General features: G+C 45.7%; 1 protein-coding gene across 10 annotated transcripts in view; it reads right to left on the reverse strand.

Annotated features, from left to right (window-relative positions):
- Nucleotides 1-16,612, reverse strand: part of ITSN1 (intersectin 1) — a 1,522,922-nt gene that overhangs the window by 1,273,463 nt on the left and 232,847 nt on the right. For all 10 annotated transcript variants that reach the window (XM_078656938.1, XM_078656936.1, XM_078656937.1 and 7 more), the window contains exon 5: nucleotides 4,122-4,276. In XM_078656938.1, coding sequence (XP_078513064.1) covers nucleotides 4,122-4,276 — 155 coding nt within the window. The remainder of the gene's footprint in view (nucleotides 1-4,121; nucleotides 4,277-16,612) is intronic.

A 16,612-nucleotide genomic window follows, 5' to 3' on the forward strand; every position in this document is an offset into this window, starting at 1 on the left:
CAAATTACATCATTCATGACACAGTCAGTGACATCACTGATGAAATCTCAAACAACATCACTGATGACATCATCCACGCAAAAATCGGATGCACCTCTTCACACCCTAATATAACCTTTGATACACCCACCTCTAAAATACAGACTACCATTTTCAAAACCATAGACACACCAATACCAGTTACTACATACTGATTCCTAGGTCTACACACACATCCACTCCTTCACACTTATAGTCACTCATACATGCAGCCACTCATCAATACAACACTATCATATGCACTCATACACCAATACAGACACCGCCACTCATCCAGAGCTACTCACACACCTAGTCAGTCATGCAAAGAATCAATCACACTTCCATTTACTCACCTATACACACACACCACACCACTTATTCATACAGATACTGACGCATACTTACTCTTATACAATCACTGATACAAGTACACAGTCATCCATACCTCCACTCTCACAATCACTGACTCTCTCTTATAGTCATTTATATACTCCAACTCTCACATAAACTGCCTTTTAGATATGTAGTTACTTGGACATGTACCACTGAGACACCCATTCACTCATATGTCATTTGAGATGTCATCAGTGATGTCATTGACCAGGTCATGAGTGATGTAATATGTGACGTTATCAGCAGTGCATTGCGGGCGTGCGAGTTACAGTTAGCTGAACTAACTATAACGGGGGATTTCTATGGTTTTGTACGAGTGATATGTCAAACTAACTATAACGCCCCTGAAACCTATGTTTTTTCATTGAATTTCGAAGGTTTTTTTTAAATGCTAATTTCGAACTATAACATGCCTGAAACCTATGGTTTTTTCAGTGAATTTCAAAGGTTTTTTAAATGCTAATTTCTAACTAGAATGTGCCTGAAACCTATGGTTTTTTAAGTGAAATTCTAATGTTATTTAAATGTTAGTTTCTAACTATGCCTACAGAGGTAGGACATGTGAAGAAAGAAGAAAAAACACACAGAAAGAAGCAACAGAAATGCAGAAAGAAGCAACAGAAGTCCACAAAGACGAAGAAACGTGCAGGAAGAAGCAAGCCGTCCAGAAAGAACAAACAGGGGAGCAGAAAGAGGCCTTGTTGCAAAATCTTCTTGTGCCCTCAACTTTTTCAGACGGGTACTGGTGGTAACTGAATCTGACTAACCAGGCCTAGAGCCAGTGCTATGCTAAAAGACAGTTAGAATACAGTGAAAACACCTACAAACACTAGGGAACACTATGCGTTGGGGTACCCCTTTGATTAGCATGACCTCCTCTGTAAGGCCCTAGTACATAATGAGGCAGGGGGCCTAAAACTACCTCTAAGTCAGAGGTGCAGAAAGGCCCTGCCCCCTCCCTTCACCACTGTGCAAAAGAGTCCTGTGGCGCGTTTTAAGTTGGGGAATTAATTCCCCTTCAATACTGGGGTTCCCTGGTGGCCAACTATCCCACCAGGTACCTCCAGTAAACGCCACAGAGCTGCGTTGCAGAGGTGTAAAAAGGGGCGTGGCCTGGACCACCTCTCTCCAACGCAGCCCTGTGGCGCTTACTACCTGGTGGGCTAGTTGGCCACCAGGGACCCCCAGTATTGGAGGGGAATTAAGTCCCCAACTTAAAACGCGCCACAGGGCGCGTTTGCACAGTGTTGCTGGGAGGGGGCAGGCCTAGGCACGATCATGTTTATTTATTTTTGGAAGGACCCTTTCGTTTTACTTTTTTGGGTCCCTGGGGCCCCCATCCCCCAGGGCCTGGCCCCCAATTATTATTATTTTTTTTAATGATTATTGGAGGGGGGGTCGTGTCCCCCCCCCCCCCCCCACTCCCAGGCCACTTCTGGCCCCAGGGACCCCATCACCTGGGGCCTGGCCAACTCGTTGGGGAGCATGGGGGGAGCCCCAATTCCCCCACGTTCCCTGTAGGATCCCAGCATCCTGTGGGAGCCGGCACTGCTTTTCCACATGGAGAGCTGCTGACATGCAGCTCCCCTTGTGGAAAAGCAATGTGGTTTGAACCCCAGTTTGCTATGACAGGGTGGGAGCTGCGAGGCTCCCGCCCTGCCATAGCACACATCAGTGTTCCGGGGGTGGGCACCCCGGGACACTGCAGGAGTCGGCCCTGGGGGGGGGGGGGGGTCACAGGCTCCAGGAGGGGGGCCACGCGTCCCCCCTCCCATTCCATGCAGAGCCCCGGGGAGGTGGTGGTACCCGGGGCTCCATACTGGATCCTCAAATTAGTGCCCCGGGGAGGTGGCGGTCCCCGGGGTGTGTGGTCACACAGGTGTGGTTTTTTGCTGTTGTTTTTTTTTTAATAAGCCATGGTGGTCTCCAGGGCAGCGGGGGGCCTATAAGGCCCCCTCACACATTTTAAAATTAGCCCCTAGGGGGCTCCCCGGGGCAGTGTGGGGGGGATTGGGCCCCCACACTTTTTTTTGCCCTGCCCCCAGGACCTGGCCCACCTGAGAGCTAATTATTAAGGAAGCGTGTTTTTTTTTATTTTCGCGTCCGGATCCGCGGATCCTCCGTGGATTTTGCCGTTTTTTTTTTACATGCTTTTTTTAGCCCGGAGGGTCCTTGTGGGACCCCCTGAGCAGGCCTAGGCTGTCACGGTGTTTCTACCCTGCCCCCTTTTCTTGTTTTCCGAGTTTCTTTTTCTCTTTTCTTGTGCCTCGGTTCTACCGAGGCACAAGATGGCTGCCAACACTTCCTGGTTTGGAGTGTTGACAGCCAATTAGGAAAAAGCTTGTGGTCGGGAGGGTCCGCGGATCCTCCGTGCCTCTATATATCAATATTTTTATTTTTTTATTTTCTCAGCAACTACTGAATGGATTTACACCATTTTAGAAAAAGTGTTCTTTCTGAGGCAAGGGCTACCTTTATGCCAAATTGGTGTCATTCCGTTCAGCAGTTCGAGCTGTAGCTGTGTCTAAAGTTTCCAAGGGAAATGCATTTTTTCACCTCTTTCTTGAATTTCTCAGGAACTACCAAACGGATTTACACCATTTAACAAAAAAAGGGCTCGTTCTGATCCAAGGGCTACCTTTTTGCCAAATTTGGTATAATTCCGCTCAGCAGTTCGGGCTGTAGCCGTGTCTAAAGTTCCCTGTGGGAATTAACATGGAGAAAACACGCTTTATGACCCCCTTTTTTTCCCCTCGGCCCCCACTTGCCGAATCACCCCGATATCTTCAACATAGGAGCGGACCTGAGAGCCCCACTAATTTTGAAAATTTCACGAAGATTCGTCAACCGGGCCAAAGTTATTGGGAAAACACAAAAACGCTTTACTTATGGAAACTATGTCATAACTACCTACTGGCGACCGCCAGTAGGTAATATATTTATATATTTTTTATTTTTTTAACTTACCTTATTATACTTGCCATGCATGGTAAAGGCACGAGTTGTATCGGCATACAACCCACCTGTACCTTGTGCGTTATATGCAGAGCAAAGTCACTGTGCTTACAGCAAAGTTGTCCATACCCATGTCTGCTATACCACTGGGCATGGCCTGTGACTATGCTGTGTTCAATACCCACACCCAATTTGCAGCATTCAAAGGACATGGCCTTGAGCTCAACTATGCATGTATCAGGCAATGACCTGCAGGTACTGCACATACCATGCCTTCAACTTAAGGCTTTCAGAGGCTTTCTTTTATCGCTAATGTTACTGTGGCCTGGTAAAATGGCAGCTATTATACCCTTTTAGGATCGATTTTTTTGTCTTTGCATACCACCTAATTGTACCCAGAGCACATGGCATGTGACAAGTATTTCTATATTTTTTTTTGCTTTATTTAATAACTTGATAATAGTTTTCACAAACCATATACAACACAAAATATTCAAAATTCAGAACTTCTAAAAGATCGAAACTGTGCAGTCTCAGACACGAAAATAATACAATACACAATCCTTAAACAACCAAACTGATTTCACTTTTCATTTTGTAAAATATAAAGCCACTGAGATTATCACAAGACGAAAATAAAATTACTCGTGAAACAGGTTAGTTTTGACTCCAGTTTGTTTCTTCTACGTTGCCTCTAAAACCAATACTTCAACAAATTATAAAATTAAATTAGTTTTTTAAATTGAACTAACCGTATCCTGCTGGAATGGCAATCGATGGCTGTTTCATGACATGGGGCAAAGAGGAGGGGAGTGGATAACCTTGAAGTTTAAGTTTGATCAGTTTCATGGCTATGGAAAATTCCAGCTTGTCCATTCTGCCATCGTTGTTCATATCAGCAAGAGCCCTGAAACAAAAGGGGAGTTCATACAGAAGTGTATCTGAAACGGTTTTCATCCCCGTGGTCACTCAAGTGTGCTGAAAAATACTTTGATTCTAAAACTGAGAAGCTACACAGTAGGAACTTGAGGGGTTTAAATCCATCACATTAAAGAAATCAATTCAATAAAGTAATCAATATGTACAAAACAGCTGTAAGCTTGCAAACAATGGGACACATTGACAAAATGTAAGATTTCAATATGACGAAATGTATTGCACATCTCGAGTTTCACGATTTATTAAAACACATTCTGGTCTTCCAGCGTTAGTGCCGTAGTCAAACGCAACACATAACAGAAAAGAACACAGACAACAACAATACATTGGCAAAGCCAATATGTCTCCTCTATGTCACACATTAGCATTGGCAAAGCTTTTAACCGATTCTGTACAGCATCGGCAAAAAAAAAAACGGAAGACCCAATGAGGCGCCACACACACGAGTGTGAACGAGTAAATGTCGTGCACCCGTATCATTCAGTAGACCAGCGAATTCATAATGACAAGATGACAAGCATGCATGTCTACAAAACGATACAGTGGCCATTTTATTTATTTTTGTTTTATTTATTCATCCAAGGTGGAGGGTGGTACTTGGAATGGTAGTTAAAAATATATTTTTACTTGTGCAAAAGTGCATTCCGTAAAGCAGAGTAGCTTGGCAGTGAGCTGGAGGTGTCAAACCTCCCAAAAATAGTAGGGGGTGGGGAGCATTTTAAGGACCACGAAAGGGGGGTGGGGTGAGGCGGGACACGAGGGGGCTACCGAAGAAGTAGGTGAGGGAAAGGAGAGGAAGCAGGTAAGAGGGAGCATTGGGCGAGCTTCAGGCCGTTCGGCTGCGGGAGGGATTATCTACAAATAAAACAAGCATTTACAATGCAATGGTTTCGCCTTTGGAAAAGGTAGAGCTATTGGCATTGTAAATGACAAAATTTGTATTTATGTGTTTTTGAAAACAGATAAATAAATGGCATTGTCATTTACATTGCCATTAGCTTAATCTCTGCAGTCACTCTGCGCTCCCCAGTCACTCTGCGCTCCCTTGCGCTCCCCAGTCACTCTGCGCTCCCTTGCGCTCCCCAGTCACTCTGCGCTCCCCGTCACTCTGCGCTCCCTTGCGCTCCCCAGTCACTCTGCGCTCCCCGTCACTCTGCGCTCCCTTGCGCTCCCCAGTCACTCTGCGCTCCCCGTCACTCTGCGCTCCCTTGCGCTCCCCAGTCACTCTGCGCTCCCCGTCACTCTGCGCTCCCTTGCGCTCCCCAGTCACTCTGCGCTCCCCGTCACTCTGCGCTCCCTTGCGCTCCCCAGTCACTCTGCGCTCCCCGTCACTCTGCGCTCCCTTGCGCTCCCCAGCCACTCTGCGCTCCCCAGCCACTCTGCGCTCCCCAGCCACTCTGCGCTCCCCAGCCACTCTGCGCTCCCCAGCCACTCTGCGCTCCCTTGCGCTCCCCAGTCACTCTGCGCTCCCTTGCGCTCCCCAGTCACTCTGCGCTCCCTTGCGCTCCCCAGCCACTCTGCGCTCCCCAGCCACTCTGCGCTCCCCAGCCACTCTGCGCTCCCCAGCCACTCTGCGCTCCCCAGCCACTCTGCGCTCCCCAGCCACTCTGCGCTCCCCAGCCACTCTGCGCTCCCCAGCCACTCTGCGCTCCCCAGCCACTCTGCGCTCCCCAGCCACTCTGCGCTCCCCAGCCACTCTGCGCTCCCCAGCCACTCTGCGCTCCCCAGCCACTCTGCGCTCCCCAGCCACTCTGCGCTCCCCAGCCACTCTGCGCTCCCCAGCCACTCTGCGCTCCCCAGCCACTCTGCGCTCCCCAGCCACTCTGCGCTCCCCAGCCACTCTGCGCTCCCCAGCCACTCTGCACTCCCCAGCCACTCTGCACTCCCCAGCCACTCTGCACTCCCCAGCCACTCTGCACTCCCCAGCCACTCTGCACTCCCCAGCCACTCTGCACTCCCCAGCCACTCTGCACTCCCTAGCCACTCTGCATGCACGTGGGGTGACCTGATGTTCTGGTGGGTGTTTGTCAACAGTGAGGCTGGAAGCCTGACTGTCAGCCGCAGAGCACGCTGAAGTACTCGAACTGTGATGAAAGATGGGAGGTGGTCACTATTTCCAAGCATGTTACGGTCGCAATTGGCCTGTAGATGGACAAGTTACCGCGGTCAATATTCTACATCTTGAGACGGGTGCCTATTTTGTATTTCAGTACCATAGTGACTGCATCTCTTGAAAGAGAGCCATCTAATCTATTAGGCAGTGACAGCTCAAGGATGTGTAGGGCCCCAGCAAATTATATTTTCTGGCCCCCTGTTTGGGACAGCTTTGAATGTATTGCCCCTCGGCTCATTCAATGCCTATGATGAAAAGCAATGCTGAATTGTATGTTAAACTATATGCAACAGCACCGGCCAGCTAAAGAGAGTAGTAAGGAAGAGACAAAGGTAGAGAGAGGTGAAGGGTAGAAAGAAAAATGTAGTAAAAGGAAGTTGAGAGACAGATGTGAAAGAGAGGTGAGGTTTATACAGGAATAGAGAGTTATGGGAGGAAGAGCTAGTGAGGTACAGAGACCTATAAAAAAAGATTGAGAGATACAGTTTAAGTGGAATGGGTGTGTTGAGGAGAAAGTTCAGAGATAGATGTGTTTGTGTGTGTGTGTGTGTGTGTGTGTGTGTGTGTGTGTGAGAGAGAGGGAGAGAGAGAGAGAGAGAGAGAGAGAGGGGGGGGAGAGAGGGGAGTCGACGATAGAAAAAAGGAAGTAGAGGCAGAGAAACAGACAGTCAAAAAGGAGTAAGATATTTAGTAAGGAAATGGAATGGAAACGGAGGTATAACTGAGAAAGGGATTGTGGATTGGTGAGTGGTGATCTAATGGTGAGTTACATTTTGAGTTTAGGTAGTGGGAGAATGCAGTGGAGTCGAGAGAGGTGATGTAGTGAAGGAGATGTGAGGTAGGGAGGGAAATGAGATACAGAGGCAAGAGGAGTGGTGAGGTGGAGACACGATTACATGCAAGCCGTACGAGCCAACATTTTCTAACAGAGAAAATTAAGAAAAACAGATCCGGGGGAAATTAACTTACCCGTACACTTGCATTTAAGTGAAGAAGTTTCTAATAAGTAAAGATTAAATAAAGCAATTTTCGCTACAGAAAACTTGGCGTCTTTGGCCCAAATCGGCAGTATTGGCATGTGTGACATTTTCATGAACTAGCATTCATTTATCCACGGTCCACCTTTACCAGGATCCTTAAATGCACCAGTTAATTCCCCTTCACAGGAGTCACTAATGAATACAATGCTTGAGTAGCAGCTCCCAACAAATCCGATATCAAATCCAGTCACAGGCCCTGTGCTAGCACCTGCCACCCTTTCAAACAGCACGTCCTTATTTAAATCTCGCCCCCCCACTCACCAGTTTCCAGAGCCCACAATCCAGACTTTTCGGGGTGGTGACATCCTGGATGTCACTTTCTCTCTGGCTCTCCGGGCAGTCTGTCGCTCAGTCCGCCTGCTGTTAGTGTGTGCGTCTGTGGTGTCTCTCCCGCCTGTCAGTCTGTCCTCCTTCGTCAGGCTGTTTTTCCCGTCTGTCCGCCCTCCCTGTCGCTATTCCCAGAGTCAGTGTGTCCCCCGGAGCGGTCTTGTGGAGAATCTGCCTCCCTGGCCAAAGTCACCCGGTTCAGACTCCAGCAAGTGCTTTTCAGGTCTGACCCGCCCCCTCCCCCCTCCTCCCTCCTCCCCGCAGGGCCCGCCTTCTGCTACTCCCACAGGGCAGGCGCCGGGCAAAAGCGTGGACTGTTCGGTCTTCTTGAGGCATGTCAACTCTTCAACCAGAAGAGGACGCATCTTACTCGTGTGGATGACTGGAAGACAGCCTTAGGTCTCCGCACTCTAGTCGGGTCACAAAACCTGCAGCCTCGCACGCTCTTTCTCCCTCCCTTAGTGGAATCCCGTGCGCTCATTACAAATGTCAAAACAGTAACATCCATGGGCACCAGGCACACGCCCCCATGGAAAAATACGACCAGCATCAAATTGAACAGCGGGGGGGGGGCAGGAACGGGCTCACGGACACGGGGGGGGGGGGGGCGGGACATCGCGCAACCTACCCCTACAAACGACACTTCCAAAATGGCAAAAGCAAAGCTTTAAAAAAAAACAATTAAAAAAAAAAAAAAAAAAAAAAAACACCGCCCACCACCTCACGACGATAGCAAGGGGGCGGGATGAGTAAAAATCGCCGGAACGCCCACGCATCTGCTCCGGTAATGACGGACAGATGTCTGTTCCAATGGCTAGCCTCCATTTATGGAGCTAGCCAATGGAACAGAGAGGCGGAACAAAGGCACACAGTGTAAGACATAAGATTTCGCTCTGCGCGAAAGGCTGCTGCGCAGCTTTCGACAGGCGAAAACTAAAAATTAAAAGAGGCTGGGATGGGAGGATAGAAGAGGGCAACACTGAATGCACTGTGTTGGGGTCGGGTATCAAATAGAAAGGCTGCACACAAGGGAGAAAGGAAGTAGAGGGAAAGGGGAGAAAAAAAGCAGTGGGGAGTGTATTTCGAGGGGAGATGCAGCATGAGAAAGACAGCCAGAAAAAATTCTTAAGGAGTGCTGAAAGAAAAAGATCGTTCTCCAACTAAGCAGTGGAAGGTTACAAGTCAGACACAAAAGGATGGTAAAGAGCAATTGATGGAGCGAGGTGGCAAACGCAAAATTTTGTGTACCCCTCGTAAAATTAATGTCCTATAACAGTAACGTTCACTGATTGCATGCTTTTCGAAATTAACCAACCATAGAATAAAGTGCACGCATTATGTTTTTATTACACATGGGGAGAACTAACTTTGCTTGCATGTCGCAAATAAAACATAGCTAATATGTATTGTTAAGGTGTTGTGAATTAATGCATACCTTGGAAATTAACCAAAACACAATTTAAATGTGCTTATTGTATTCATTTATGTGGTGGAGAGGTCGAAATGTAAGTATAAAATGCTTTTATGTAGCTTATTTGCTAGGTAACAACTAACTGGGAAACTTAGTTAGGTGGGAGGTAAACAGAACAGGTTTAAATTCACAATTTAACATAAATCTGTGTTTGTTTTTGCAATAGTTCCAAAAGTGGCCTCTGAGGCCTAGTCAGAAAATGGACGGTCGGGTAAACTGTGAGCAAGAGCTGAACTGCGCAGGCACGCCAAAACCTGCAAGTCAGAGTGAACTGCCTGTGCTCGAGGAGGTTCAAGGCTGAAGTGGCCCGGAACCTAGGATGTGTGCCAAGCATGGATGATGTTGTGCTCAGAGCCTGGGAGAGTTTATGGATGTTGCCACTTAAGGAAGCGCCTAGGCCAAAGACTGTCCTAAAACAAAGCCCCTTTCTTTTTTCGCTGACACGTTGTGAAATTCATGCTGTAATGGTGAGATAATGCTCACCCACCCCGAAATTGTCCAATGAAATTTGGAATAAGAGATGTTAGATGCTTTTAGATAGATTAAGTTAGGGAATTTAGGGTATAAAACCCCCTGAATTTGTCTAGTCGGGGTCGCTTTTTCCATTTCTAGCAGAGATGCTGCCCGATTGCTGACCGATTCTTGGATGTAAGAGATCTAACTTTCTTTACTTGTTTGCAGGATTGAAGGATAAGATGAGGGTGTTAGTTTCAACTTCAATTTTCTTCTAACATCCCTAACTATCTGTTCTTTGCTAATTTAACTGTTTTCTAAAATAAAGCGATTTTTCTTGAGCTCTAAATAAAATTATCATTTTGAAATAAAGTTTAAGATTTTACTGGATAAAGGTTTACTAATGCCTAAATGTTAGACATGCTATATTTTGGCTTTGAATAAAAACTAGAGAAATGAAGAAGTAAGAGCTGGTCTTTGAATTCTTCCTACGCCTAATTTTCATTATAGCACATCCATTGCCATTATGGTGGTGTGTCTGAATAATTTAAGTCTGAAAAAAACATGAAAAAATGTCTTTAAATCTGCAGGTGTAAATAATAGTTAAATAGGTTTAGACGCTCCACCAAAAGATACAGTGTCTCTCCATTGTGATTCACCAAAGCCTTGAAGCCAAGAGTAAGCGAACAGGGTAGATGCGCAGTGTTATGGGCCCCACTGATGCATGATTTGTGTGGTTTAAGGTTTCAGGCAAATGGTAAGTATTGATTAGAAATGATTTTTGGAGCCGCGCTGGATCAGTAAATACTTGGTAGCAGAGTAGTGATTGCTAAGGAAATTAGCTAGGGTTATGGTAAAGTACTATATAGAGTTTTGATGTACAGAATTATGACTAACATCTGTTGAGTTTGTATTACGTTACATGTAGTCCTGGAAAGGCTTCATAGAGTAGGGTGAAGCCAGTGCCTCCGTCTGCAGGTGGCGGAAGTGTGGCAAGGTAGTCGCACAGTGAATTAGTCTGTTTCAAAGAAGGAGTATTGTCAAATACTGCGGTGGTATCGGCGCATATCACTGTTTAGGGACCATAGGAGTGAAAGGATAAATGTATAGTGAGGACAGTCTATAAAATTTCAGCCTTCAAGTATAGGGATCATTCCGTGCTTCCCGACTAAAACTTACTGCTGGGAGAGTAATAGTTCTTAACCCGAGCTTGATTGAAGGGTAAAGGGAGTGGCGTCTCTCTTTTGCTAACAATAGAGGGATTCTGTGGTGGGTTAGTGGACGTGCTGCCTACTGGTAACACAGAGTTCATGTATATATGAATAGGGTTTTCCGTATGAATGTGTGTAAATGATATTGCAATTCGCGTTCAAGCGAAACTCTGGGACTGACTCTAATGTATGTGCTTTCCTAGAGAAGCAAGATAGTTATTGCCTGATAGAAGGGTAAAGCAGTGGCGTAGCTAGAGCTTCTGACGCCCGGGGCTATCCCCCTTGATTGCCGCCCATGGCAGGTACCGGCGGGGAGGGTGGATCTGGGGAAAAATTTCAGCGAGCAGCAGGGGTGGATTGGCAGGGTTTAAGTTATGACGCCACTCTCTACTCCAATGCATAAGAAAGGGTGTGAAACTGCGGCATAAGCATAGAGCAAACCTCGAAGGTCAAGTCTCAGTTGATGAAGGCCCACCAGCACTAAAATGGCAGTTAAACGCATAAGTAAATGTATCCCTTCCTCCTCTTACACCTCTCCATACTGAACTGCTGCTACAAGACCAGAGCAGTAAAACCACCCGCTAGACATCAAGCACACCACCAAAACAACTCCCACATAGGTCACACTCTACACCCACACTCTACCAAACAACGACAGTATTTAGAAACATGGGCAAAGCTATAGCAATAGAACAGCTTCATTGTCTCTTCCATCCATGCATCTATCTATTCATTCTTTCACCCTTTCATCCACCTACTGGCATCCACTATTCACCTTTAGATTCTGTCATCCATTCATTCTTTCATCCATCATTCAATATTTCCCCATTCTATCCATTTATCCATCTAGCCATCCATCCAATTTGCCATCCATCTATTATGTCATCCATCTGCCCATCCATAGTCTAAAAACCAACCATCCACTCTGCCACCCATTGATCTATTCACTCTGCCATCCATTCTCTTTGCATCCATCCTCCACTCTGTTATCTTACCATCACCTCTGCCATTCATCGATCAACTGACATCCTTTCTTCAAATTCATTAACTCTTCCATTCATCCACTCAGCCATCCATCAGTCTACTCTGCCATCCATCCATCCTCCTATCCTCTCTTCCATCCATCCATCAATCCACTCTGTCATTCACCCTCTGTGCCATCCACTCTGCCACCCATTCACCAGCCATCCACTCTGTCACCCATCCATTCATCAACTCTTCTATCTATCCATTCAACCACCCATTCACTCTGCCATTCATTCATTCATCCATCAATCCACCCCCTCTGCTATTCAACCACCCATTCATCCACTCTGCCATGCATCAATCCCCCTCTGCCATCCATCCATTCTGCCATCCATCCGCTCATCCATTTATCCACTCTGCCATCCATCCTGCCATTCATTCATCAATCCATCCACTCTGCCATGCATCAATCGCCTCTGCCATCCATCCATCCATTCTGCCATCCATCCAGTTATCCACTCTGCCATCCATCCTGCCATTCATTCATCAATCCATCCACTCTGCCATCCAATCATGGATTCAGTCACTTTGCCTTTAATCCATTCACGCTGTCACGCATCCATCCATTTACTTTGCCATCCATCCAATCTACCATCCATCCATACATTCATTCACTTTGCCACCCATCTATTCACCCTGCCATCCATTCATCATCCATCCACTGCGACTTCCATTCACTGATCTTTCGCCCACTCATCCATCCCTTTACTCTATCCTCCTTTCAGCTGTCCCTCCACCTGTTCATTCACTCAACGATTCATCCATTTGTTCTGCCATCCTTTCACTTGCCCATCCACCTATCCATTCATGCACTCACCCATCCCTTTACTTTACTATACTTTCATGTGTCCATCCATCATCATTCACTTCTTTCACCCACTCATTCATCCACATATCCATTCATCCTTCTACTCCATCATCCCTACTTCCTTTTTTTTCACCCTTTTCTTCTAACATTCCTTCTTTCTTTCCCTGTTCTATTTTTCCAGCTGTCGGTTTTCGTCTGTGGCTGTGGGAGTGCTTCCGGTTTCCACTGAGACACGTTTGGTGTCCTTCTTGCGGGTCCACAAAATTTAATTAACTACATTTTTGTTTATTGCGGCGCTGGGGGTGAGCCTCGCACAACAGAGCACACGAGGACGGAGACGAGAGCAGAGAGACGGGCGGGGCGGCGAACATAGGAGGATATTTGACTTTTTTGGGGCACTGCATTCAATGTCGGGCATCGGAACGCTTAAGAGAAACCGAATGAACTAAAGCTTACCTAGGAGGACCTCCTTATGTAGGCGGCTTGGAGCGGTGGTGGTCGGTCTCAAACTAAGTGAGACTGGTGTTCTTAATGTAGCTGGACTGTCTGCAGAAAATACCCGGCACTCCAAGAGTGCGTAGTGGTGGCGCGCGAGCGTGCGCCTGCGCATCACTTCTGCATTTTAAAAGCACAGTGCGGGGGCTGGCCCAAAATGCACAGGGCCTTCAATGGTAGCACTTTTGCGCGCTACAATATTGACGGCCTGGCCCCTGGGACCAGGTGCGCGTGCACTTAGATACACGTGAGGTGTGCAGTGCACTGTGCTGCTCGACAGTGTGCTTAAGTGAATCCTGGGCTGGCCACTAGTACAACGCAGCTGACGCCCCCAAAATAGTGCCGCCTGGGGCGGACCGCCCCCCTCGCCCCCCCCCTAGCTACGCCGTTGGGGTAAAGCCAGTAGTGTTGCTTTATCGGCGAGTCTAAAAATTCTGAGGAGATAAGCGTCGTCTCCTCCGGCTACAGAATACTTGTGCGATTAAAAATTCGATCACTTTATTAGCGAAACAGATTAGTGGATTTGTTTTGTGTAAGTTACTAACTGATTTTGTAAAATATCTTGTAAATACGGCTTCTTGAAAAAAACCCTGTAAGGGAGGGGTCAGTCGGCGTTGCAGAAGCCGGAGCGCTGGTGACGTCAAAAGTGTCACGCTGGGATTGGTCCGAGTGACCAAGACAGAGTAGGAGTTGATTGGTTCATCACAGAAAGCAGCAAAGGCTATTGGTTAAGCACTATAGTGACGTATCGTGTTCTAACTGGTGCATTAGTGCGAACCGCGCTGTGATAGGTTGGTGTTACGGAATCAACAACAGAATAGTACACGATCTTTTGAAAGCAGGAAAAGTTTACCGAAAATGTCATACTACTATTATGATGATGACAGGAAGAAATCTTCATGGTTTAAAAAGCTGAAAAACGTGTTTGTAAAAGACAAAGATAGTTACGAGAGAGGGAAAAAGACTTCCTTCACCGAAAACGCCCGCTTCCTATATGTTGACGAAATACGGTTACCATACGTGTGTTTGGTTGGAAAATTGGGTACAGTATACTAAGGATGATGTGTGTTAGCTTTCCCGGAAGGAGGATCATTTGATGTGGCTGTTTTGAGAAAAGTAAGAGACAAAATGATGAAACTTGAGCCAAGACCCAGACCAACTCAATTTGAGGCGTTAGTTGAGTGGGAAGATGAGATGCATCAAATGGAGAGCGAGAGGTTGAGTAGACTTCTTAGACCGAGAGGTAAAGGCAGAGATTTGTGGGGAGAAACACATGAGACTAGAATGCGAAGATGGAGAGATAGTAGTATGTGCGATGGCATGTATCCTGTCAGATTGGTTGAAGAATATGAGGGACGAAAGAGTACAGAAAAGAAAAAGAATACAGAAGTGGGACTCAAGGCTATGGTGAAGGGGAATCAGAGGATGCTGTTTTAGAAGAAATATTAAATAGAAGACCACCCCCATATCAGCCAAGTTCTTAATGGACTACCCCGAATGCCCAGATGTCAGAAGAAAGAGTAAATGAATCAGCAAAACAACCATCAAATTTTAGAGATTTTCCCGAAAGAGTAGAAACAAGATATGTCCCGGGTATACCAATAGGAGAAGCTAGAATTACAGGAACTCCTGTATAGAATAATGATTCGCACAGAATTGTGCAAAGTGCAGAAAGAAAGTAATGAACAGCCAAATAGGTCTGATTAGGAGCGTTCTGCAAATGAATTGATTCAGAATCTTACTAGGAATATGGAAGCTGTAACTGTACCTGTAACCATAGGACCTGTAATACCGGTGTTTGAAGATCAGAAAATAAAAGAGCCTAGACTAACAATTCCGTTACAACAAAGTATACAAAGAGCAAGAGAGAATACTTGTCCTGATCTATCAGAAATAAGGCAGAATATGAGTGTAAACCCACCAGAATTAACTTTAAATCAAAATCTGTCATGTGGATAGCCGACAGGAGCAGAATCTGACTCTGCTACTCCAGAGAGAAGTACAGATAAAATAGATTTAACACAAACCCCCCTTGGACCATCAGAAATGGAGATAAGTGAATGGATAAAATCGTTGAAATTAAAAGAGAAGGAATTAAAAGTGTTGGATGTGGCTAAATTGAAAATAGATATGGAAGAATTAATAATTGGAACAATTGGGACAGACCGATTGAAACCTTATCAGGATGATGAGCTCATGTTTTTATGTAAAAGTATAACCTGGAGAGCAAAGACAATGTATGATCAATTAGAAGAAGTGGCAAGTGAATATGGAATAGATGTTTCCAAAATAAAGTCATTGCAGAAATCTTATCGAGTAGATTTTGCAGAAAGAGACATTGAAAACATGAACACTGCAGGAAGACAAGTACAGATAAAAGATTTGATTGTGTTGCTGCGCAAATGGGGTGATGTAGGAAAATGGAGAGTAAAATGGGCAAAGAAGAATGAAGAAAATAGTGACAAGTCTACTTTAGCTTTCCCCATTAGAGAGAAGGAAAAAGTGGCAACTGAATTCCCTATGAGAGAAATTCCTGGAGGAGGATATGTACATGTGCCTTGGAGCAGACAAGATATATTGTCATTTGCGAATGATTTCCCCAGATTGAGAGAGAAGACAGTAGAATGGTATCGACAGGTGGATAGATTTGTAAAGGTGTCAAAAGTATTGTGGATTGATTATTTGACATAGTGGTGCCAACAGATTTATGGACAGAATGTAAAATATCTGTGGATTGCCTAGGGAGGAGTATCCCAGAGATGAGAAAACAGGAGCTCCTTCACCAGATGTGATGAGGAAATATGAGCAAGTGATAGTATGGTTGAAAAACAAAATACCTCTAAAAGAAACTGATTGGGTAAAGATAGACAGAACAACACAAGAGCCGAAAGAAACCGTGCATTAATTTTATGAAAGGTTGTTGTTAGTTTTCAAACAGTACAGTGGTTATGAGGAGTTAAATGAGAAGGACATGAGCCATTTTGTCTATAGATTCGTATATGGATTAAGACCAGAAATCTCAGACATGATTAGACATAGCATGATGGATTAGCAGTCGAGTTCAGTAGATAAGGTCCTGAGACAAGCAAAATATTGTAGTGACGAGATTGATGCAAAACAAAAGAAGCTGAAAGAGAAAGCCATGGGGGCACAAGTAAAAGTAGCCGAACAACAAGTAGCACAAATGGAGAATAAGAATGCAGGGAATCAAGGTGGGATTAAAGGTAAACCAAAATTAGTAGGAAATATTGATGAATTGAAAAAGAAAATGCCATGTTTCAACTGCGGCCAGATAGGGCATTGGAAACGAGAGTGTAAATGTCCACCTAGAGTTAATGGGGAACATACATCATTAAATCC

Source organism: Lissotriton helveticus, chromosome 8 (genome assembly GCF_964261635.1).
Source record: "Lissotriton helveticus chromosome 8, aLisHel1.1, whole genome shotgun sequence".
Classification (NCBI taxonomy): domain Eukaryota; kingdom Metazoa; phylum Chordata; class Amphibia; order Caudata; family Salamandridae; genus Lissotriton; species Lissotriton helveticus.